The sequence below is a fragment of the Acipenser ruthenus genome, chromosome 29 (assembly GCF_902713425.1).
Source record: "Acipenser ruthenus chromosome 29, fAciRut3.2 maternal haplotype, whole genome shotgun sequence".
In the NCBI taxonomy this organism is placed as follows: domain Eukaryota; kingdom Metazoa; phylum Chordata; class Actinopteri; order Acipenseriformes; family Acipenseridae; genus Acipenser; species Acipenser ruthenus.
The window spans coordinates 1892885-1917299 of record NC_081217.1 but is presented as its reverse complement, the minus strand read 5'-3'; the positions used below and the strand labels follow the sequence as shown (position 1 = coordinate 1917299).

General features: G+C 42.4%; 3 protein-coding genes and 1 non-coding gene across 4 annotated transcripts; 2 read left to right on the top strand and 2 right to left on the bottom strand.

Moving 5' to 3' along the window:
* Window positions 1-2824: 2824 nt before the first annotated feature.
* On the top strand, window positions 2825-10180 carry LOC117429162 (phosphatidylinositol glycan anchor biosynthesis class U protein-like). Its single transcript, XM_034048391.3, has 12 exons — window positions 2825-3056; window positions 3862-3926; window positions 4385-4444; window positions 4969-5031; window positions 5249-5358; window positions 5665-5765; window positions 5880-5977; window positions 6253-6407; window positions 6821-6964; window positions 7358-7482; window positions 7933-8075; window positions 8798-10180. The coding sequence occupies exons 1-12, from the start codon at window positions 2927-2929 to the stop codon at window positions 8909-8911; spliced, it is 1308 nt and encodes a 435-aa protein (XP_033904282.3). The 5' UTR covers window positions 2825-2926; the 3' UTR covers window positions 8912-10180.
* A 941-nt stretch (window positions 10181-11121) lies between these two features.
* LOC117432654 (microtubule-associated proteins 1A/1B light chain 3A) lies at window positions 11122-19318 on the bottom strand. Its single transcript, XM_034054632.3, has 4 exons — window positions 19158-19318; window positions 15796-15851; window positions 13798-13904; window positions 11122-12768 (listed from the first exon to the last, which is right to left on the bottom strand). The coding sequence occupies exons 1-4, from the start codon at window positions 19195-19197 to the stop codon at window positions 12606-12608; spliced, it is 366 nt and encodes a 121-aa protein (XP_033910523.2). The 5' UTR covers window positions 19198-19318; the 3' UTR covers window positions 11122-12605.
* A 656-nt stretch (window positions 19319-19974) lies between these two features.
* Window positions 19975-20047, top strand: trnam-cau (transfer RNA methionine (anticodon CAU)). Its single transcript has one exon. It is a non-coding gene; the product is annotated as a tRNA-Met (tRNA).
* An 806-nt stretch (window positions 20048-20853) lies between these two features.
* On the bottom strand, window positions 20854-23765 carry LOC131702139 (dynein light chain roadblock-type 1). The gene is made up of 4 exons (XM_059004215.1): window positions 23630-23765; window positions 22549-22624; window positions 22042-22209; window positions 20854-21795 (listed from the first exon to the last, which is right to left on the bottom strand). The coding sequence occupies exons 1-4, from the start codon at window positions 23630-23632 to the stop codon at window positions 21752-21754; spliced, it is 291 nt and encodes a 96-aa protein (XP_058860198.1). The 5' UTR covers window positions 23633-23765; the 3' UTR covers window positions 20854-21751.
* Window positions 23766-24415: the final 650 nt, after the last annotated feature.

Sequence of the window (24415 nt, the reverse complement as noted above, 5' to 3'; positions counted from 1 at the left end):
TTATATTCGTTTTAATTTAGATGCCAGCATCCAGAAATAATGCCAACATGTTCAAGGATTTTCACAACAAAATGAAATTTGCACCTTTTTGTGAAATGAAATGAAAAAAAAAAAATTAATGCTTCGTAATAAATAACAAACAACTTAGGCACACGTTGGGGTCCTTAAATTAATCTCATGGGATGTCTGTTACTATCTGTGAAGCATAAATTTTTTTTTAAAAAATAATGGGTCAAATTACTGATTGCTGATCTGACTGCCGAATGTTTTGCCGAGTTCAATGTTATGAGAAGTAACATGGTTAAAATGCCGGTCCACACATATTGTGAGCACACTTGAGAACGCTGTGCCACCGCACCACTGCAAGGCAAACAGTGGGAGGAAGATGTTTGCAATAAAGGACACCTGTTCAATTCTGCTTCAGTCCTTGCTGTGGCACGCACAGATACATACATCACTGAGTTTCCTTACTTTCAGGGCGTGTCCTGCAAGCACGGGTCGTGATTGGCTGCATCAGAACAGCAGCTCTTTGAAGCTGCATCTCCCACTCAGCTGCTCCGATGAAGCGAATGTCCTCGCTGTCTATTATTAGCTCTTAATTACAGAGTGTCCAGATCAAAAGCCTCATGTTTGAATTCAGCAAGCTGCGATTAAACCCTTTTCCTCAACCACCTGTCTGTCGGGTGTCAATAAGCAGATACAGCTTTAACCCATTAAGAGCCGTTGTCCTCATTTGAGAGCAGGCTACTTTGTCATTGTTTTTGAGCATCATTTTAAACACACAGGTTACAAGGGGCTCTGAGAGCACACACAGTCCTGCAGAAGAGCTGCCTGGACATTGCTGTTTGAAGTCTGCCTCAGCGCATCACACGAGCCCTCATCTTAAAGGATTGGGAGTCCCAAAAGCGGTCGGGACTCGGCTGATGACATTCTTAGTCTTTCATGCTTATCTGGCAGTGAAATTGAGCTCCGATGCACTTGAAGGATGCATAATGTTATTATGATGATTAAAACCTTATTGGTATATGCCAAACAAACGGCAAGTGGAAAACAGGCTTGCCTTGAAAGGGAGTTTATCACAAGGCTGCTTAACTTTGAGGATGGATTTTTTTTTTTTTCTTTGGTATGCAAAGCTTGATTAGTCGCCAGTAGTTCAAACGGTTGCACTTACCAAATTGTGTAATACCTGCCTCGCAGTTTCACATTTGGGTAGATTTCTGTAGTTCGTCATTGATTGCATGTGGTTTAAAGTATCTGTTACAGTGCCTACCTAAGAAATCACAGCAGGGCAATTCTCTAATTTACACCCTCATCTGAATTAGAGAGGATGGAATTCTGTAACATTGAGCAAGACTGCGTTTTGATTACAGCAGTGCGAAGCATGGGTTTAGAGTGCCCTCTACAGGCCAAGCAAGGTATCTGCCTTTCCCCCTCAATACCACCAGTGAATATTGTGCGTCTATCGCAGTGATACTATTGCGCTCAAGTCACGGTACTGGGGTTCCGGTGTAATCTACGTGGATGTGGAAACATAACATTAAAAACGGGATAAGATTAAAAAAAAACTGGATCTTTCAATGCCCGGGGGAAGGCATATTGAAGACGGGGACAGGTGGCTACCCTGAAACCGTCCCATTGCCACGCTTCTGTAGTGCAGACCCCCCCTCCCCTCACCTCACAGGCTGATGGACCTTTCTTCAAAATGAAAGGATGAGCAGCCCTTCAGCCCTTTCGGTTGTGTCTGTCATGCACTTAATAAAACATGAATCCCAGTCTCCAGAGTTCAATATGGACACGCATTGCCCCGAGAGGTCTATACAGACAGGATGAATTAGCATTGCAACGCATTCGAACCTGCATTGCGCAGGTAGTCACTGCCTTGTTCAAGTGACGTGCACGTGAAAGCACTGCAGTCCCGTGGTTGCTGAAAATGCCCCCAATCTAATCCAAGGGCACTTTGTTAGCGGAGAGTGAAGGCCGCATTACCAGGGCTACGACAGGGACAGCTGCGGTTAATCTGCAGGATTTAAACTGCAGTCTGTGAGCGTCTCCTAACATGGCACAGCGGGCACTGATAAGGTGGTGTGGGTGAAATCTGCACCGCCCAGCAGGCTCCCATAGTCAATGTGCAAATGTGTGTGTCTGCTGCTGCATCGTGCAGCTGTGAAGCACCGAGGAGAACGTCCCTCGCTCAAGCCCCCAGATAATTGATCTGGCCGGTGCTGCTCTGTTAACCAAGTAGATAATTAACTTACATTTTTATTTGGTTCTGCGATCGAGCTGCCTTCTGAATAAAACTGAGAGGATCATCCTAATTCCCTCTGTCCCACAAATACAATTAAAAACAATCGAAATCAAGTTAGGCAGCGTTTTAATCAGCAAGCACTGAAACTGAATCTCACTGAGAAACTGAAACAGCGGTGCTGGAGATCCGGGCTGTAGTGAACAAAACATACGGACTCATTACGGCGCATCGCCAGCCATATCAGAGATGGAAACAGACTCCCGTTGCATAGCAGATCGATCCAGTCCTGTTTTACTACGAGTTTAATAACACACACCTGAGCTTGTCACCTACACACTGGGGCTAATCAGGCTCGTTTTAAAACCTGGAATGGGGGAATCTGCTATGCAATAGGAGTCCTACTTTCATCCCTGATATACTCCTTTCAGAAAAACAATGCTAATTGCACAACCGACCCGAGTAAACTGCTTTAAATAAAAACAGTAGAGGGCGCTACAACGTCCAGTACAGTACCGTATGTATGTGTTGAAATCCGGAATAAGGAAATCGCGTCCCATTTCAATGCACTTCTGGATTTGCAGTCTATTCCGCGGCAGTCCCAACGCTAGCTGCATTGTGGAGGACTACATCTCCCATAATGCCCCGGGCTAGCAGGGGGAAGACGCCTTCCACCCGGCAAAGATGTCGGCTCCCTTGGTGTTGGTGTTGGTTCTTGCTGCAACCGTCCGGGCGGTTCTGTTCCGGTCCAGCTTGGCCGGGCTCATAGCCGAGAGGGTCGAGGTTGTATCCCCCTTAAACGCGTGGAAAAGAGGTACGAGGAGGCGATATGAAAAGCGTGCACCGTGTCTGAATACTGATAGGAGAAGTCACTGTAGCAACACCGACAATGACAAACACGCATAATTCTCAGAACAGCATGTAACCGCAATTAGATCAAGTATGTGGATATATGGATGGATTTGGAGATATCATTGCATTGCTGTGTGTGTTCGGACAGGACACCCTGGGGCTGGCCTTTGCAAAGCATTCACTGCTCTCTCATTATCGGCATGTATATAGAGTATGCGCAGTAGAATTCACATTGATGTATTCGCTTGTATTTTATTTTCATGGTTTATTTTCATTTGATAGTCTATCTTGTCTAATTATATTCTATCTCGTTAATTATTCAGGCGCATTCTGTACTACGGTACATTGTGACACACAGTCTCGCATCGCACCAGGCTGTGCATCATGGGTTGCAGGTTCCAGGGTGTGGATCAGTGACGCGTCAAATGCACCCGAATTATTATTGTTGTTGTTGTTGTTGCTACGGGAAATCAGAAACCAGCAAAAATATACATTCAAATGCAATATATTAATGTTGAGGCTGTGTGGTCCAGTGGTTAAAGAAAAGGGCTTGTAACCAGGAGGTCCCCGGTTCAAATCCCACCTCAGCCACTGACTCATTGTGTGACCCTGAGCAAGTCACTTAACCTCCTTGTGCTCCGTCTTTTGGGCGAGACGTAATTGTAAGTGACTCTGCAGCTGATGCATAGTTCACACACCCTAGTCTCTTGGATAAAGGCGTCTGCTAAATAAACTAATAATAATAATAATAGTAATGATTCTTGCAGTTGTCGAGGGTCTGGCTCTGCTGGATCTAGGAGTCTCGCCATACTCCGGAGATGTGTTCCATGAAGTAAGTTATTTTCGCCCTAGAGTGCAGTATTTTAGTAATGCTGATAAATGTTGTCATATAGCTGTAGAGCAGTTAGTAGCGAGACCACTCTCAGCTTTCAAAGGTTGTAACGGTACTCTAATCTCACAGTGTGATACGATATGTCATGCAATATCGTATTTCATCGAAACACAGCGCATTTGAAGATGCATTCTGAAGCTTACAGTAGTAATGTCATTCTATTAACATTTATCAGAGTAACATTTCTATAGCAAATCAGCAACGACGTGTGACATCAATAGCACACTCTGTTATGGGTATAGCTAACCTACATTCAAAGGGGTCTGCAACACAGCACCTTCTATCATTGGTTATGTGGTTGGGATCTGCTTTATTCTTGTTAAGCTCCATAAAATAACTGTTTCTGGAATTATCAAGCGTTGACCAAGCTGCTTTTTGATTGTGGTTTTTTTTTTCAGACCCCATTGATTATTTATCTCTTTCACTTCGTTGTTGAACATTCTGAGTTCGTATTCATGGTGAGTATTCAGTGCTTGTAAAGGACCCGTGAACAGAACATGTTATGTCTGTATTTTATTGCAAATGTGTTGATTTCCTTCACCTGTGTTTGTAGTTACTGTATATAATGCTGTACGGATCTATTTAATGTTGAAGGTGTTGAATATTTGATCTATTACGTTATCTATACATGATGTTATATTTATTATTAATTAGTGATTGCTGTTGTGTATGTTTGTGGATTTTTATGTAATATGAGTGAACTGTCATTTTAGAAAATAATACAATTATTTTCTTTGCAATAAAATGCTACTGTACTTCACAGCATGCATGGATCTGGTATTGACTGCTCTGTTGTCAACGCTTTCCTTCGAGGCTTGTTGAGAGATACACTGTGGTGCAGGTCAGAATGCATCACAGTGTTGCTGTGTATCATGGATTTAGTTGCAATTCAGAGCATGGGTCCAAAATGCAATGCAAGCACCTGCAAGTCAAATTCTCCCAAACACATTGCAGAACACTTGCTTTCATCCTTGTTCAACAGATAGCAGATGCAATAACTGCTGTGGCGTTGTATTTGCTAGTCCAGGACTATAACAAAATGGTGGTAAGTACAGAATTTGAATTAAATCTCTTCTGGGGGGGGGGGGGGAGCTTCTGAATATTAGTCAGTGTCATTTAAAATAACTGGTTTTTGTGCATCACTTTTTTGAGGGCTTGCATTTAACACAAGAAAAAGCCTTTCAAGATCTTTACTTCCGGAACGGATACGATTAACAATCTGCCTCGTTTTCATTTTTCTCTTATTTTCATTTGATTTTCAGTTCAGAAAACAGAAGTATGCTTTGGAAGCCGATCGCTACCCCCACGATGTCATCGATCTCATCAGAACACCCAAGGAAATGTTTTACATTCCTCTGAAAGTAGCGCTGTTGTAAGTACAGGACCATGTGGGGCTTCTGCAGACCCCCAGGAAACCCACTCGTCTATTTATGTTTGTTTTTCATTGGAAGAAGTTGCTAAAAAGTCACGGGGTTGAAAAATCTTGGCAGAGATGGGATATACAATGTCTGTATGCTACAAGGACTGCCATAAGCTAACAATCGCTGTGTGTTTGTTTTAGTTGGGGTACTACAGGGGATGCTTAATACCCTTAAAGATGAGCAGCTGTATCCGCAGCAGAGATCACCTGTTGATTTGACTCCCCCTTGGTTTTTCTCTCTTTTTTTCTAACTTTCAGCTATTTACTGAACCCCTTCACTGTTCTGTCGTGTGTGGCGAAGTCAACTTGCGGTCTTAACAATGCCATCATTGCACTCTTCATGCTATCTACAATAAAAGGTATTTTATTGTGCTCTGATCTTGGATTTTGATGACATGCAGTGCTGGAGTAGTATGTGGCTTCTGATCTGCATTGCTGCTAATGAATCCTTCTGTTTCTTTGCTACAATAAAGGCAGTGCCTTCCTCAGCGCGATATTCCTGTCCTTGGCTACGTACCAGTCGCTCTACCCTCTTACTCTCTTTGCACCAGCGTTGCTGTTCCTACTGCAGGTAAGCTGGACAGATTCATGCTGTTTAACTAGTCACTGGCACCAATGCTCTGGCCAGCTCTCAATTCTTTCTACCTCCTGTAGCACATTCACACATAAGCACACCATTGAGTAGAGATACACATGCTTATATTTGTGGTAATCCGGTACGCTGGCTTTATTGTAGTTACAGCAGGCACTGTGAATTGCTGAGTACAAAGCTCTATTTACCACTGTGGTGGAGTGCTGCAGGTATGTGTCGCAGGGTCTTCACTGTGTGTTGCTGTTCCTCTCCAGAGGCTGTACATCCCAGTGAACGTGCGCAGCCCCAGTTTCTGGCTCTTCACCCTCCAGTTCGGGGTGATGTACCTGGGCAGCCTGCTGGTCATTACCTGCCTCTCCTTCTTCCTGCTCGGCTCCTGGGATTACATCCCTTCTGTGTACGGCTTCATGTAAGTAAGGCACTCTGCTCCCAGAACAGTACAAGAAAACTTATAAAGCCTGGCAGTCTTCTGATTGAGTTTGAGAGGGGTGCTGGGACTAGAAACCACTGCCGTCATTCGCTTCAGATAAGATCTGATAGAAACGCATTAGAAAGGGATGGGTTTCCTCAAGCTGTGCCCCGCCAGCACTGTGGAATCACCCTGGATTGTGTGGGTTATCCTGGGATTGCGTTTTATAAAGAGGTGGTCTGTGCAATCCACGGGGATTCCCTGGTGCTGTCCAGTGCTTTATAGTAATCCAGCTGGTAGCTGGATATCGCTTGATCAAATAACTGCTCTGTTACGGCAGTTGTTCAGTGCCTGTTATAAGCCTGTCGAACTGGGCTGGATTTCGTTGCGAGAGTCTCTTTGTTTGATCGCAGCCTGTCGGTTCCAGACCTGACCCCCAACATCGGCCTCTTCTGGTACTTCTTCGCAGAGATGTTTGAGCACTTCAGGCTCTTCTTCCTCTGTGTGTTCCAGATCAACGTCTTCTTTTACACCATCCCGCTGGCTGTAAGGTTAAAGTAAGTCTTTCCCATTGCCCGCGGCCCTGCTGAGCTCTCATCTGAAGTATTTGTTAAATGTAGCAATGGTAGTTTATTTGTGATGTATACTTGTATGCAGTTGTCAGAGGAGTAATGTGGTTTTTTTTTTTTTCAAGTGTAAACAATATTTCTACTGTGCCTAGTAATAAACATTGATAAATAATATGTCAGCAGTCATTATAAACAGTTTGCTGTATGCACCCAGCTAACCGCTGCTTTGTTTGTATGGAGCTGTTCTGTATCGGCAGTTTCTTTTAAACAGAATGCTTGTGATTTTCTTTTTCATTTTTACCTCTTTCCCAAGCGTCCTGCTTCAATTGGCTGTAAAAGACTTGCTGAAATACTACCAGGTATTCCTTTCTTTTCTTCCAGGGAGCATCCCATCTTCCTGATGTTCATGCAGATTGCTGTCATTTCCATCTTCAAATCCTACCCCACTGTGGGGGACATCTCTCTCTACATGGCCTTCCTCCCCGTGTGGAGCCACCTGTACAGATGTGAGTAGCGATCAAGAGGAAGCACGTGGTGTTGAGAGATTTTAAACAGAGTTTGTCGCACCGAAGAAAACAGGCAATGCATTGTTTGTGCACCGAAAGACAGTTCAAACAAAGGCATGACAAAATTAGCATTCCAGTGTGGATGGATAGCTAGAACAGGACCACAAAACTGAAGGTTGCTTCTTTTTTTAGAATCCACCATAAAGATCGCATGTTTGAATTACAGTACGTGAAAATGTCTGCCTAGCCTAACTGGCTGAGGAGTGACTCCAGTAATTGTGTGGCATGCATGCATGCAGGCAGCTTGTATGTGGAAGCTGCATTATTTTCATTTTAAACTTGCGTTTGCACATGTGGATGTAGGTCAGGGTGATGAGCTGGCTCTGGTTTCGTGATCAGGCCCGCGACGGTGAAGGTTTTTCATCGTTTCTCTTGTTTTTGTCTCTTCAGTCCTGCGGAATATCTTCGTGGTGTCCTGTGTGCTGATCGCCTGCTCGGTGCTCTTTCCGGTCCTCTGGCACCTCTGGATCTACGCTGGCAGCGCCAACTCCAACTTCTACTACTCCATCACCCTGGTCTTCAATGTGGGGCAGGTGGGTTCGACCATGGGGCCACTGCAATCCGTCTACCGTCCTGTGCATTAGATAAACATGGGCTGTATGAACTGCTTTGTGCTGGAGGAACACAGAACCTGGTTTATCAGCAGTACTGGAGATGGGATGTTTAGACAAATCGTTTACCTTACCCAGTCTGGGAGTGGTGATTTGAGGCCAGAGTAGAGTTCCCTTTATGTTCTGTTGAGCGAAAGAAAGGGACTTGCTTGAAAGTTTATTGGTGGTAGTGTAATTCGTTTTGACCTGAGAATGACACTTGGCAAAGCCCAGGGCGTTGCATTCATCCACTGGGTTTGCTGTTTAATAATTCATAGCCGCTGACTCCTGGACAGAAGTATTGAAAACAAGCAGGGTGCTCTGACAAGCACAGGTCCTATTGCTCCTGGATACAGCTGATGATAGATGCTATCGAACATCATCAGCTGCTGCTAGTGAGGGAAGAGCTGTCAGTGTGGCGGCTGGGTTTTACTTGTATTGTGTCTCGCTTGTGAGTTTTTTTTTAATCTGTATGCATGTACAGGGTGGGGTTGACGTCGGGCCCCATACACTAGGTGAGGGGGGTATTTGTCCTGGAGTGCATGCTGGTACAGTATTGCCCAGCGTGTTGCCTTTACTCTCTGCTCCACGCATTGCTTCATGCTTTCTCTTTGGACCCTCTCTCAACCCCCGTCCTCGCCTCTTCTCTCTCTCTCTCTCTGCAGATCCTGCTGGTGTCAGATTACTTCTACGCCTACCTGCGGCGGGAACACCACCTGACACACGGACTGTACTTGAGGAAGAAGGACGGCACAGAGGCCACCCTGATTCTGAAATAACCCGCGGCGCACACCAGAGACGCACGCTCTTCAGCTCCATTTCTATTTGTTTGTCTTTTTTTTTTATTTTTTAATTCAGAATTGAGGTTTAAAGATTTTGATTTTTGTGCATGGAAATGAAATATCAGTGCAGTCAAAACAAGTGAATTGCTGAATGATGCTGAAGAGCTGTTCTGTTCATTTCCAGTTGGACAGTATTAAAAACAACACAGTGCTGGCTGCAGGACCTCCTGAGGGGGGGGGGGGGATTTTGTTTCTTAACTCCTTTTGTTCTTGCTTCTGCTTTCTTGAGTTGAAACCTTGCGCTCCCCCAGACAGGATAACGCAGCTCTCTATCATAAGAACAGACTCCTCTGATCATTCAAGCTTCGGCACTGCATATAGAGCTGCTGTAATTCAAGCTTCAACCAGCAGGTGTCGCCAAATATGAATGTGTAGGTGGATGCAGTGGGTAAGGAATACTGAAAGCTTTCACTGAGAAGCACAGATCTACAGTTCAAGGAGAATTTGTTCTATTGATTTATTTTCCTGAGCTGTAAAAGATCTGAAAATATAAATCTGGTTAGGGTTAATAAAATCATTTTATTATTATTATTACTATTATTTTTCCAATTGCATGGTGAAGAATAATGTAAAGTTTAAATGCTTCTGGTTTTAGAGATTAAGGATGTTTGCACTACAGTTCTAGAATGTTCGCGGCTTAGAACTAAACCAAAGTTCTGGTTTACGCTGAAAGCATTTTGCTGCAATACCAGTTGCAGTGTAAGTCTTCTGTAAATCAAAATAAGTGCAGACATCTGGGCTGGATCGCACAGTCGGCTGGCATTTGTAACTATTTGCAAGACCAGAAGATGTTCTCACCCCTGGCTGAGCCAGACAGGCAGCAGCAGCAGCAGCAGCTCTGTACAGCTCTAACATATTGGTTCAGTGCCCTGAGAACACAGACTTAGAACCCCGTGTCTGTACATCGCTGTCCAGGTTCTCAGTCATCGCTGTTCATGGTTTTCTGAAGCGTGTAGGATGGCTCGAGGCGTTGCAGGCTCCACGAGCCCTGGAACAAACCTGTTCATCAATCCTGCAGATTGGATTGGATTATTTCAATGATCGCTCAGTTGTTGTTCATATGTACTGACTCTTTCTGTCCCTATTTTTTTTGTTTTTGTTCTCCATTTTTGGTACAAAGGTCTACTGGTTTTTAAATATTTATATATTCAAGACTTTGAAATATGAAAAAAAAATTAAACTAAATGCAAAAAAAAAAAAAAAAAATGGAATGTGGTGTTCTGTTGATTTCTTCACATTTTGAAAATAAGTGTTTTACCGAAGCCCTCCTGAAAATTAAAAGGGTTACAATCATACACCTCTGTGTATTCTGCAGTATGCTGACATAAAAATAAATCTTCCTCTAGCAGGTCATTATAAAAAAGAATATAAACTGATGGTGATGTACTGCCCTACTGTCTTTGTGCAAAGCAAATACTTTTTAGCAAGATTAACCGAGCCGTCGCAGAACAATCTGAAGGGGTCCAGAATCAAAGGTTTTGAAAAACAGTCTGTGTATTGATCAAGGCTGCATTAACATGGTGAAGGGGGTAAAACTGTTTTATTTTCTTTTTCCTAAGCTATAGTGGCTTACATGTGTGCCATTCAGTGCTGTAGAAAGTGTGTTCATCAGAAATTGGCCAGCAATTTTTCATATTTTTCCCCCTTAATATGCAAAGCAGACGTGTTCCCCAGTTCACTTCATCGGTCTACGCTTCCCACGTAGCCCTCTGTGACCTGTCAGCTACTCTGTCCAATCTCGACTTGGCTGCAGTCTATCCTTCAATCAGTCACTCAGTGCTTTGAGTTTAACGGCTTGCTGAATTACCTGGCGTGAGTATAGGGCACGTTTTTTTTTTACAGCCATTAGAGGATAAGATTAGGAATTAAGCAGTTTGGCAAGGCTTTACAGATGGACATCAGGGTTAAAGAAAGACACACACATTGAATTGGCCTAAGAGAAAGGAAAATGAGGGTGAAACTATGAAGTGTTTTTTTTTGTGTTTTTTTTTTAATTGTGTCCAGAGTGTGGTCCGGTCCATGTTTCATCTCCCCTCCTTGCTGGATTCACTGAACTTCAAAAGCTGTCAAACAAATATAGCTACCCGTTCATGGGGGGAAACGCTGATACTTTTCATCACAATGAAAAAAGACCCAAAGCCAATGTCTAAGATTTAACTTTGTGTAATATTATATATAGTTAGAACTTTTGTTTAAACACCCCACCTCCTGCCCCCACATACATAGTTTTTTTTTTTTGGTTAAAAAATAAAAGGAAATACAAATCCAAAAAAATACAAGACAACATTAAAATAAAAAATAAAAACTCATTTCAGTTGGCCCTCTTTCACAGGGTCGAAACCGCATGCAGTGAATATCAAACGAAACCTTTCATTCAAAACTCAAAAACTACAAAGAGAAAGCAGGGTGACAGAATCATATACACATTAAAACACTACTTGGTTCCTAAAGGTCTAGTTATTTTTTTAAGTGCAAAAAAGCTTGTTTATTCCTACATAAAAAGCGGATTACAATAATAATAATAATAGTAATGAGATACACACACTATCCACAGCTTTTAAATGGACTCCTCACACACACACACACTGTAGCACCGAGGGCTGACTGCGCTTGAATGAAAGGTGTTGTGGTGAATCTGTTTTCAAGCAAAAGCTTCACCTTGGTTAAACATGAATGAAAAGGAGAACAATACAAGCAACTTCTCACTCTTTTCTGCAGACAAAAGTCTCCCCAGACATCTATCAGTAGCAACAACCCTACTGCATGATCCCCTGCAGTAGCTGTCCCTCGTACCAAAGCTACAAAACTACCTGCTGGGGAAACGACTGGTTCTCAAGCTAAGATTTAGTGGCCACTATACTGGCTAGATTCCTCACACAGGCTGAACAAAATCTGACCTATGTTAATCTGCCTGTCCCAGATCAGGGAGGTGGGGCTCACTGGAAAAGGCAGGGTTAGCGCTGGTGGTGATGTTCTGGGGTCCTGTTTCGTGGACTGCTTGAGTTCCCGGCTACAATTTGACCGGTAGTACTGGGATTAAACTCTTGGATTAAAAGAGACTAAGGAAATAGAGCACAGTGCCACCTGCTGGAACCATGCAGCATGTAGAAAAGTACAGTATCGTTTTACACATTAACTTGCTAGCAAAGAACAAGAGTCGACAGACACTGATTCCCCGCGACCCGCCTATTTAAAATGTACCCGTTTTTAAATTCTATTTGTGAAGCCATGAGGCCCGATCACAGCCTCACACTTTCAAGGGCCAAGGCCTTGGGCTATTTTGGCAATGACATATAAGGTTGTTGTTACTTTTTTTGTTCACATTTACAACAAGAATCGCAACAGAAAGGCTCATCTACTAATAATATTTAGCAATTAAATACGCTGACCCGAATATCCACGCGAGAAGGCCATTTGCTGGATTTTGTTTTGTCGTTAAACACAGAATGGTACACCACACAGTCACTCGGCACATGTGCATGAACAAAAAACATAATTCCTCAGTTCCGGTTTTACTACACAAGGAGTTCTAAGCTAGAGGGCACATTTCTGTTTGTTGTACGTTTGCTGTTGCTTTCTATCTTTCATCTTCCCGTTGTGCTCGCTGGCTTGATGGCTCATTTGCTCTTGTTTAACAGCCGAAGGTCTCCTGGGAGGCATAGACCATGTAGAGGAAGCCGTCCTCGTCCTTCTCCTGCTCGTAGATCTCCGAGATGGAGGTGGACACGCTCACCATGCTGTGCTGGTTCACCAGCAGAAAGAAGGCCTGCGTGGGGTTCAGCTGCAAGCGGCGGCTGTGGAGAGGAATGGAAACAGGTCAGTCCAGGGGCGGCCAAAGCCCTTCCAGTCCTGGTCTTTGTTCCAACAGTCCAGGGGCGGCCAAAGCCCTTCCAGTCCTGGTCTTTGTTCCAGCCCTTTTCTAAATTGTTTTATGAAACCAACTCAGACCCTAAAATGGCTAACTGTTTAATTGCACCCGTTAAACTGGGAGTAGAGTGGCCCGCCAGGACTGTGATTGGACACTCCTAGGGGTTCACTGGGGTTGAAACAAAAAAAACAACTGTCTGGCCCTGAGGCCTGAGAAGAAGCGCCCAGCTCTGTCTGCAGATCAGGCAGCTTGTCAGCAGAGCGCCAGGGAGCGATGCAGACACGACATGCACTACAGGAAGGGTTACTGACAGGGAAACAAAGCTGCAAGGAGGGCTGGGCTCATTATGAACTGTACATTGATCCCGCACACATCTGCAACACAGACTATATTGGTTTAGACGGATATTCGTTGGTTTAATTAAGGTGAACCTGTCAGAGCTGCACTGCTACAGCCTGTTGTATTCTTATTTCATTGTTTTTGTTTTCTTATTTAAACAGTCGTTTTCTTTTTTTTTTAATCTAAGGAGTCCAAAGTGTTTGTGGTAAAATAAAAAAAGCACATTTCAGAATAAGACGGGTGTTTCTGTATGTAGGGCATCTGTTTTTAAAGAAGTGGGAGGAAGGAGCATGCAGTTTTTATTTTTAGCCTTGGCGCTCTTGGATTCAATGCAAACCACTGGTTGTGGTGTCTGCTTGTGGACCTGCAACACCCATACAATTCCACAGTATGCGCTGGAATTCAGAAACAACATTCCCTTTAAAAGAAGCACTGGACTTTAAAACAAGAGCCTGGTTCTAATCATGTGGATCCGGGTGACGTACCGTAATACACGACCAGAACAGAAGTGAACAATAACATGGGAGGGGGGGGACTAGCATTTGAGCTCCTGGAGAATACCTTTATTTGTAAGTTGCCTGCACAGTATATTTACCAGTCGTACACAAAGGCTTACCGGATGATCTTGACCAGTTCGCTCATGTTCACGTGATCAGGAACCAGGAATTTGGTTTTGTCCAAGACGGGGAGCTGTTTCTCACCCTTGTACCTCTCGATGATTACCTGCAAAGGGAAAACAATGCTGTAGATCAACATGCTTTTATAAGATTGGCATCCTGGGCAGGGAGGCAGGAACACAGTGAGGCTGTGCTGTTGTAAGCTGTTTAGGAGGTTGGAGTCTGCAGCAAAATACACGGTGTACACAGCTCACTAAATTAGGTTTCAGCTGAAACATCTTGCGTCTCTCGGGCACTCTCAAGATAAATGTTTTACATTGCTGCAACCCCCTTGAATTTCTAGCAGTGGCACAGGTTTGTACAAGTGGCTGCTCACTTCAATGTGCGCGTTCGTCTTGAGCGACGAGGGAGAGTTATTAGTGGAAACGCACAAGTCGAAATCGAGGGACCGCAGCCAGACGACTGGCAGCAGGGATTCTGTAATGGGGCTCTTTAACTTTGTCAGTGGAAGGCTGAAATGCATGGCGAGTTTTTCTGTCTGAAACGAAACTGTGAACAAATGGATGCCCCACACACACGTCCTCCGTTTATAGCCGAGTTACAGGAACCCTGAGCTCTCGCAGGTCAGGTAAAAGCCATTGCTGTGGGTACAATCCTTGCACTGTACACAGACTACAAGTGCAAAGGCTGACCATCTACATTTAACATGACTTGTTTTTAAATGTTTAATACTTGGCTGAATTATTAAACAACCCCTATTTCATCATCTTGTACTTTACCTCCGTTATGTAATCTTCACGCCGTTTGTTGACTTACTGTTAAAAGCTTTCCACTTAGCAGCAGTCCTGCTGGCAGGATGTTTTTGATTTTTATTATCTTTATTGAAAGAAACAGAGATCAGCCAAAGGACACGTGTACTCTAATGCATGTTTAATGACCTGAATGTAGGCGTTCATAATGTAATCTTTGAAGATCACCTCTGTGAACTGGAAACAGGTCTTAATCTGGGTGTTCACACGCAGCTTGTTTTCCATACATCTAAATGAGGTCGTCTGAGGAATGGGCCCTTTTCAGTTTATTCAGAATTGGCCAGTTTGCTGGTTGCTTGACTGGTGAAATTCAGCATGGTCTGTGCTGTTCTATTATTTCCTCTTCCCTTCATGATGTCTCTGCTAATTCTCAGAGTTCAGAAACCAGACTCAGTGGTTTTAAGAGCTGCCAGGGCGCCAAGGGAGCCTGTCCAACAACGCAAGCTGCAGATCCACTTTCTGACTAATAGGAATGTAACCGAGTTTCACTGGGGCGGAGTTTTGCAGGTGCAGATCTTACTCAGAAGGACACCGCCACACCTTGCTGCTGATTTTCTGTTCTGGTCACGTCCTTTGTAATCAGAAGGTCTCCTGCCTCCTGACATGTCAGTGCTATTAATCTCTCAAGAACTGCCTATAAGCAGAACCAAGCATGCCCATTAAAACCACGCTGGAAACTTCACACGGATTCTGAACAAGCTCCTAAAAGTGTCTAATGATATGAGCCTGTAGGTTGCTGGGCTGCCAATCCATCTGCTATATTTAACCCTGCTAACATCTGAATTTGAATACTACGACCTGGATTAACAGGAATGGTAACCGGCTGGCCACATTCCTAACTTTGAACCTACAAGAGTTTCACAGCCCCAGTGTCGCACAAACATGTGTTTATTTCCACTCCTCACAGTTCAGTGAGCTGTGCTCATGTCAGGAGTGCTGTTTCACAGGACCCAAGAGGTCCCCTGTGCACCGTTACTGGAGATTTCTTGATTGACTCAAACTCAGGCTTTTGTGAAACCAGACAGAATGCGCGGAGCTGGTTTGGCAGAACAGTCCGGTCCGCTCAACGATCCATTCCAAAAACCTGCTCACATCAAACAAGAAGAATGTCCCGTCAATATAAATAAACATCCCGACCACCTGTTCCTGTTAACTGAGCAGACCTGATGAAGGAAAAGCATTACTTACTGGTATTTTGTTGGGATGCTGGTCTCTGATCTGTTGAACTTCTTTAGAACGCTCAGCTGTTAAGAAAGAGAACACGCGAAACATATTTTAAAAATGATGCAAGAAGAGAATACACATGCATTACCTGAAACAGCTATTCTGTATTGCAGCTTTCTCTACTTCCTCTGTATATTCTTGTTTCCTAATCTGTAGAGGCTCAGCCCGACACATTGGTGCACTTACTGGTAAGCAGGTCTTCAGGAAACCAATGTAGTGATCTTGGCTCGGAGCTTGTGGTGATGCCCCTCTATCAGTAAGAGTATCGTTGCCTGCAAACACTGACAACTAGGCTCTCGTTTGCAAATGTGTTTCCCCAAGTGAAAACTCAAATAATAATACTGCAGGTATACAGTACAGCTTGGCATTTACAGAGGCATAGCTACAGCACTGGAAGATTCTTTAACACTGATTCTGTGGCTAAAGCCATGTCTTAACATGTTTTTAAATTTCCTTTTGGATAGAAAGTGTCCATGCTCATTATCCCGCCTGTATTCCTGCTAGCTGTGTGCACAAGATGTTATCAAGCACAACGTTAAACAAAGCCTGTAACAGAGTGTACATTTTGGAGAGATAATACATTTCCTGCTCCGTTGTGCATTGCATCAGACTTGGTTGGAAAAAGATGAACCCTATTGACCTCTTGATGAAATTCAGGAGTCGTCACATTAGCAGCGGGCCAGACCCAACCAGTCTTCTCAGAACTCTCAATACAGGAACAGCACAGTTCTCTGGAATGCTCAGAGCCTGACCTCCCCCTGTCAGCCTGGCCTATCACAGCTGTGTTTGTGTTCTCTCCTTACTTGAGCAGTCAGCTGACCTCACTATACCATAACAACTTGCCTACAGACCTACAGCTACATAATATTATTAATATCATTTAGTATTACACATTTTGCTACAACCGCTTTTTTTTTTTTTTTTAATTGTTTTTTCTGTAATTCTAAAGCTACAGCAGCTAACTCTCTATCTTGCATCAAAACCTTTTGGCTGGCAGCACACCGACTACAGATTGAAACTTTGTACTGAGAAATTACAGAGATCTTTACTGGCTTTATCATCTAAAACTACCTGTGGGGGGTACCTAACAAGTGTAGTAGCCCATCAGAAATCTCTGCACAGATATTCCCTGATAATTCATAATGCAAGAAAAGAATGAAACAAGTTTCTAAAACTAAGCTTGTGCAGTGTGGCCGGTCAAGCACAGTGAACAGTACTGCATTCAGTGTAAAGATTTACTATATTAATGAATTAGCTTCCAACTAATCTATGATTTAACTGCAGAGCCTTAGAGACGGGTGCGCTAGACAGGGAAGGCTGTGTTAGAGTCCTCCAAAGTCCCATGTATTTTGTGAACTCCCTGACCCAGAGCGGTGGGGCCAGGTTTCATTCCAGATCGGGACAGTCCAGCAGCAGGGTGTTGGACAGTCTCAGAGGGAATCCCTTGCAGGGTCTCTTTCCTTTCCTAATTGAGGTAACAGAGGTGAAGCCCAGCGTAGACAGATTAAACTGCCAGGGTACAATGATGGGACTAACAAGAAGTTATCACACACAAGGGGCTGTAATATATATATGCAAAGCATTCTGACAATCTTAACAACAGCATTTATTATGCAAACCCAAACATGAGGCAAACATTGGCAAAACTACAAGCAAGTTGGGGATACAGCAGGACAAAAGGGCAAACCGACAAGAAAAGCTAATTAACATGCAGCACGGTATCTGTATAACCATGGTTTTATCTACCTGAAAGATCAGCTGTCTTAAATCCGTAACCCACAATTACACTGCTGCATATTTCAATAGCGCACCTGTAGTGTACGCAGAAGAAAATTAGATTGAACAGCACAATAGGTCAAACAGCAGACCTGCGTGTTCCTGAATCAAACATTCATTAGGTTCACTGTACCGTGGCTCACCCTCCATGTTTGTTAGTTTTCCAGATGTCTGTCATTGATACTACACTGTAAGATGAGACACTATTTTGACATGTGCTTCTGTAGCCCTTTCATAAGATAATTTCATAATAAAAACATGCAGTGCACATCAGAGACCCCGAAGGCACACATCTAAAATACTGTTAGTCACAAGAAAACCAGTCAAGTGAAAGTATGACCAGACTCTGCATGCCAAACAATTCATTACTGCTTAAATATAAACATTTAAATACTTAGTAAATGCATGTGTTCTTACACATGCTTACAGTGTTATTATGCATAGTTACAATGCACTTGATAAGTGCATTTTGTTGTAATGTGCTGCTGTATCGGACACATTCAGCAGGCGCAGTTCAGGCATCTTAAGGGAACTCTTTACACTGGCATGTATAGCACACTGGTACTGCAGATAATTGGAGGTATTTCATATCACGCTGCTGTGTCCATGAACACCCCACTGAATAAAACACAACGTTGATTTTTTTCTTTACACTGAATTATAGTCTTTGCTTCCTTTAAACGTTTAATTAAATACTAAATAAAAACCGAATAAGCGGTATTTTCAGCTCTTTGGATGTTGCTCTGGCTATGGGGTTTGTAAAGTTTTTGGTTTTTTTTCAGGACGTGTCATGCAAATTTTACGTGATGACGTTTGTAATCAGCACGATAGGCGGACCAGTCTTTGTTTATTTTATTTATTTATTTTTAAATATGACTGCGGTTCTGGGCCATACGCTTATGTAAAGGAAACAGCGCGTTGTTGTTGTTATTATTATTATTATTATTATTATTGTAACTGTCTACAAAAAAACCGTCATCAACACGTATCTACACTTTAATTCCTTTGTCCGCTGTCTGTTCTTAATTTCTTGTTGAGTAGAAACCGTGTTCCTTGGCAAACAAATGTGTGGCCTCATTTTAATTTGATAAAATGTGCATATTGTAGTGACAGACACGGGAAACATGTAGCAACACCGCGGAATAAACACAATCCGTGTATGTTATTGGGTGACACCCAATTTCGATTTTGCATCAGTACACCGAAGTCAATTATACGTGATTTACAAACACTGTGTTTTAAAATATATATTTTAAATATCCCTTAATATTTTAACAAAACCAGCTGTGATGACATAACCACCTCGTCTGTCCCAGCTCGTGTCCAATTTGTTCAAACCTTTATTTTTGGAAGGCCCATGTAAAATATATACTAACTAGAAAAAAAAAAAGACTTGCTTTTGAGTTATTTCAACAGCTAAACAAAAAATGACACGACCTCTAATATATACAGGCATATCAGCGAGCTGTCTTTCCGTTTTTGGTAAACAAATTATAGTTACATAAAAAATAGGGCAATGTATTAATGTAGAAAATAACAGAACAGCTTACCATAGCTCCTTCTCTGTTTAAAAGGTGTGTCAGACGGCATGTCTGTGTGAGATGTATTCGCTGGACTTGCTCGTTTTGTGACAGTGCGAGACGCTACAGTGTTGATGCGCAGCGCTGTTTCTCTGTTTGGATCTCGATGTACCCGAACAGCTTTCGAGACAATGTAACAACGCAAGGCTGTGACGTCACCGCCAGCCCTGTTAAAGGGGACGCACGGAGGGCTGGTTTGCCGACAATATTTGTCACAACGTTACATTTTTTATTTATTTATTTATTTTGTTTTGAATTTGTTTGTTTTCTGTCTGAACTTTAACATTTAGCTTTTTAAATCAGTTCAATTCATCCTCAACAAGTTAATGTTTTTTTTTTCCCTCTGTGTGTGAAAAGGACCAACTACTACGCTCTCAGTTATTCAAGAGCACCTAATGCTGTTTGTTTCAATTCTGCCCAGTTCAAGTACATTTCAAGATACCCACTGCTTACAAATCAAGCTGTAGTTTCATTGATTTTTATGAGAGCCTCGTTAGCACCACCCAGCCAAAAGTCGATGTTCAATCTTGGTAAGATCTTGGTAGTTTTGACCAATCATAGCCCGTGTCGCTACCAAGAATTGACCAGGAAAAAGCCAATCAGATTTCGTAGAGCTACCAAGAATACTGAGCGTTTTCAACGATGGGAGATTATTGAATCTTGAAGTGTTTTGGTTTATTTCGAAATACAATCAAGTACGTTTCAAGATACCCCCTTACAAATACAGCTGTAGTTTCATTCTTTGCTGTTGCGGATCGAAAATGCTCTCTGCCTAAATTTTACCAGAGCCTCGTTAGCGCAGTAGGTAGCGCGTCAGTCTCATAATCTGAAGGTCGTGAGTTCGATCCTCACACGGGGCAGTGACTTTTTTTTTTTTTTTTTTTTTTTTAAATATATATTTAATTGTCAATTTAAAAATCTTCTATATACAATCTTAACATTATTTTCCGATATATTTGCAGCACCATATAATATTTTTTAAAACCATCTAAAATGTGCATACGTCCTGATGCCTCAGCTTCCCTATAAATAACAAGCCCTGTACGTGCAGGATTATTTTCCACTTTTTCACTCTGTTATCTATTTGTTACTGAACCCGATCCTTTTTTGAAAGCAGTACAATCAAACGTGACTATTTCTAACTATAACCAGGTTGGCTGTGGCGCAGTGTCAGATTCCTGCACACAGCAGCCTGTCCAGTGAAAAAAAACATGGTAACTTTTACATCAAAGTCAAACAGCATTACTTGCTTTAAGAATACTTACAAATGGATATACAGCGCTGAACCTAGCCCAGTTGTAGTCCATTTCTTTCTTTGAAGAAAGTGGTCTCCATTTTATAATTGTACAGAGCTTGTAAGCCCCTACTTTGAGTGCCATTTATCTGTGTCCACAATGTTCTATCCAATGCACGGCCTCTTGAGCCATGCATGGTGTACTGACTTCCCCGATACGGCTCTGTATAATATCATGGCTCTTAGTGGGTTTGAAAAGACTGCAATGCTAACCTGGAGTTTTAGGCAGAAGAGAGTAGAGTCACCCGTACACTGGGGCTGATTAACCTCCTGATAAGAGATTCATACAAGACACAGTGCCTTTCAATGTCTGTGCGCTTTGTGAAACCAAGGAAAGTGACATTACACAGGTCCCTCCGACTCAAAAACATGTTGGTGTGAAGTTCATATATTTATTATTAGTAGTAGCATCATTATGTACAAAAAAATAAAATACAAAAACAAAACAAACAATTCAAATATACACACCTAGTTTTTTTAATGTGGCAAAACAGCATAGCAATTATTGTTTTGTTTATTTAATAAATAAATAAAAAGCCTAACCCCCAATGTTGTTTGCAAAGTTTGTGTATTAAGAAGACTCAAATGAAATGTCATTCCGCATTAACCCTCCCCAGGGTGTTCTTCACATCATCTCTCAAATGGTTTTAATTGTACACACGCGTGCACCAGCAACACGTGGGCTGCTGTATGGAAATGTTTACAAGTGAGTAAAACAAAAAATGACTTGACAAATGGTTTTCTGAAGAGCTGCTTCACAAATGGCTTGTTTTCTCCATGGACTCTTTCAGCGCTAAGGAATGTACATGTGTGGACATGATGACACGAGTTAACTGGTCTGCTGCTTGGAGACGTGGTAGCTTTCCTATACTGCATGAGCGTTCAACAGGTTTGAGTGGTCTTTAGGGAGGGAAAAGAGATTTGCATTTTGATCTGTTTTTGAGTAATTTGCTTCCTATATCCACATTTATTTAGACCCACATTGAATGCAAAGTTGCTAAACACAGTAAAAAAAAAAAAAAAAATGAATAAGCTAAATATGTATAGGTTAAGATTTCTGTGCAATTTTACACGTTCCTAATGCTATCTGTAGTGACATATTTGACTATCTGTTCTGCTTTCGTTGCTGTATAAGAGATGTGAGCAGCTGTGCAATCGCTTGCTGAGATAGGAATGCATCTTCAACACGAGCAAGGAGGGCATGTGGCAACGTCGTTTACTGGCACGCTGTTTAAAAATGGATATGGCCGTCAAATGACAACAAATCTTCTTAGTCTGTGGGATTCTGGATGACAATCAGGAAATATTCTTTATCTGTTTAAAAAGAAAACACATTTTAAATAAATAACATATCATGTATTTATATTACAAAGAAAAAAAAGCAATTCCTTAAAATGTTTAACCAGAAACCATTAACTTTTTATTTTTTTTTAAGGCTCTCATATTGAATAGGGTTCTAGTGTTTGGGACTTCGCGTCAGGAAGCTCTGTTTTTTTAAGGCTCTCATATTGAATAGGGTTCTAGTGTTTGGCACTCTGCGTCAGGAAGCTCCTGCATTACCTGGTGCCACCATAATCTCGTTCTTCTTGGAGCGCAGACGCAGGAACGTCAGGTCGTTCTGGGGGTCCATGTCTCTGACTGTGCTCCGGGCTTTCAGCACCAGCTGGTGGATCAGAGCTGCGTACTGGACAGTGGTGGAATTGTCCAGCGTCGTCTTGATAGGGATACCTGGCAAAACAGGAGGACGAGCAGAGGGGTCACATCTACAAAACAGGGGGAGGTATAAGAAAACCACGTCTAAATAAACTCCTGTTGCTAGGCACCCAGGAAACCACTTCCAGGATGTCTAAGAATCTGGAAGTAGGCTATACTATAATAGTTTGTGATGCGTTTCAGATTCACCCCTCGTGGCTGAAATAATGCCATATGAAGAAATTGAAGGCTTTTAGTCACTGAATTTATTCAGTTTCTTTGAGTGTTTCTAAATCTACCCACGACACTCCCAGAAAAGCAGGTGGGTTTGCACTGACTTTTACACCCCGTGACCTAGCTTTGCTCTCACTGTACCTTCTGCATTGACCACTATGATTCCTTGGACACCCTTCTGGCTTTGAATGCGCTTCAATGTTTCTTCCACTTCCGCCTAGAAAAACAGGAGACAGCACAGAAGCAACACCAGAGTTAATGGAAGAGAAGTCTCATGAATCCACGAATCCCAGCGTGACGCACAATGTCCATGCTCTGCAAAAGCATCAGGTTTATAACACTGGTGCCATTTCAAAAGCAAAAACAGACATGCCCATGATGACAACACTGAACCCTTTCATGCACGAAATGTAGTTTTGGAAACATAATAAAGGTCACCACACATGAAAGGGTGCGTGCACCGTGAGCGAGTCCATGCATAGAGGAGGAAAAGGCGGTTTGTTTTTGTGTTACTAGGGCAACGCAAACACCAACTGAACTTGTCATAAGAAATAAGACTCCTATTGCATAGCAGTTTCAGTCCCAGTGTATAGATAACAACCACTACTGTGTCATATTAAACTGGATCAAACTGCTATGCAATCTGAGTCTTTTTTTCCTTCCCTGCTGAATCCCAATGTTCTGACAGCATTGAAAATACTGCATTAAAATTATAAATAAAGAAAAAAAAAAAAAAAAATATGTGGATCATACACCATAGGACATATTGAACGCTCCAAACACTGTACCCGAGTAAAAACAACACATGCACAAACATCGACACACATTGGCCTATACATGAAAGTCAAGGGCTAGCAAAAATTATTTTATGACGCGTTTTTGTTTGTTGTATTAAAATAGACTGCTCGATCTGTCCTGCATGCACTTGGATTCCTATCACTGCACACGTAATGTCTGACAATATTAAGATGTGCATTTAGTAAAATCGTTATTTACAGACTTATGGTATTGGGCAACTTCATAGAACGAGACTGTATAGGAGTGTTACACTTAAGAATACTCCGCCACAGTGCTGTGCTGCACACAACGTAACTACAACACAAACCAACGCCCCAGAGGAACAACACAGCAAAATTAAGAGACAATTCAGTTTGCCTGACAAATGCACATAAGACCAAGCTCGTTTTTAAACTATAAGAAAACGTCTGTAGGGGGTACTTACCATTTTTTACAGCAATAACTACTTCAAATCAGAGCTTCACATATAGACCCGCAACGCAGATACACCAGACCAGACAGCACACTTCGCACATGCGCAATAGAGGGATGACATCACCAGGAAATGTAACAGACGGAAATATCGCAAAAGCCACGAGATTTCACTGGCAGAGAGTAATAAAAGGGGAGGTCGCGCTACTCTCAGTATGTACAGTATGTGTTTATTCACAGGATTTTACCACAGTTTATACAATGCAGATAAGATATATTTTGGTGGTTAACTGTTTTGAAAGGTTAGCACCAGAGAGCCAACTGGTGCTAAATTATCAAACCCCGCTCTAATCAAAACCCCCTCACAACTTCCCACACCGCACACTCATTTCTCAGTACAAAGCTTATTTCATTCCAAGTTGTGTTTCTTTCTTTTTCAGGTCCCTGACGTTTTTCTGAAGCAGTCACGACCAAAGCAGAATATGCTATTTCATTTCTGTTCGGTAGAAATGTGGAAAACATGCCGGATATGTTTCATATGTATTTAAAAAAGCACCTACTCCACTGTTGCATTGCACAGACCTCATTTGTAAATATGTATCAGATGTTTGTTTGTTATGTGAAACATGCTCATGCAACATTTTTGAAGTATGCTTATAATTCATTGTGTATGACAGGCTCCGTTTGCATTGCGCTGGGGTGAAGACTCAGTAATGTGACATCACATAACCCCCATTCTGTTAGACTTCCATTGGGGCAGCAGTGTGGAGTAGTGGTTAGGGCTCTGGACTCTTGACCA

Bases quoted from the DNA above. Each gene is read 5' to 3' on its own strand.
- LOC117432654 (XM_034054632.3), bottom strand. From the start codon at position 19,197: ATGCCGTCTGACACACCTTTTAAACAGAGAAGGAGCTATG. The intron at 15,852-19,157 runs GTAAGCTGTTCT...CTTTCTTAACAG, and splicing joins TAAACAGAGAAGGAGCTATG to CTGAGCGTTCTAAAGAAGTT. The intron at 12,769-13,797 runs GTAAGCCTTTGT...TCCTCTCCACAG, and splicing joins GAACTGGTCAAGATCATCCG to CCGCCGCTTGCAGCTGAACC.
- LOC131702139 (XM_059004215.1), bottom strand. The intron at 22,210-22,548 runs GTACAGTGAGAG...CTGTTTTGCCAG, and splicing joins CATAGTGGTCAATGCAGAAG to GTATCCCTATCAAGACGACG. The intron at 21,796-22,041 runs GTAATGCAGGAG...CTTTTTAAACAG, and splicing joins CGAGATTATGGTGGCACCAG to ATAAAGAATATTTCCTGATT.
- LOC117429162 (XM_034048391.3), top strand. From the start codon at position 2,927: ATGTCGGCTCCCTTGGTGTTGGTGTTGGTTCTTGCTGCAACCGTCCGG. The intron at 6,408-6,820 runs GTAAGTAAGGCA...GTTTGATCGCAG, and splicing joins CCTTCTGTGTACGGCTTCAT to CCTGTCGGTTCCAGACCTGA. The intron at 8,076-8,797 runs GTGGGTTCGACC...CTCTCTCTGCAG, and splicing joins TGGTCTTCAATGTGGGGCAG to ATCCTGCTGGTGTCAGATTA.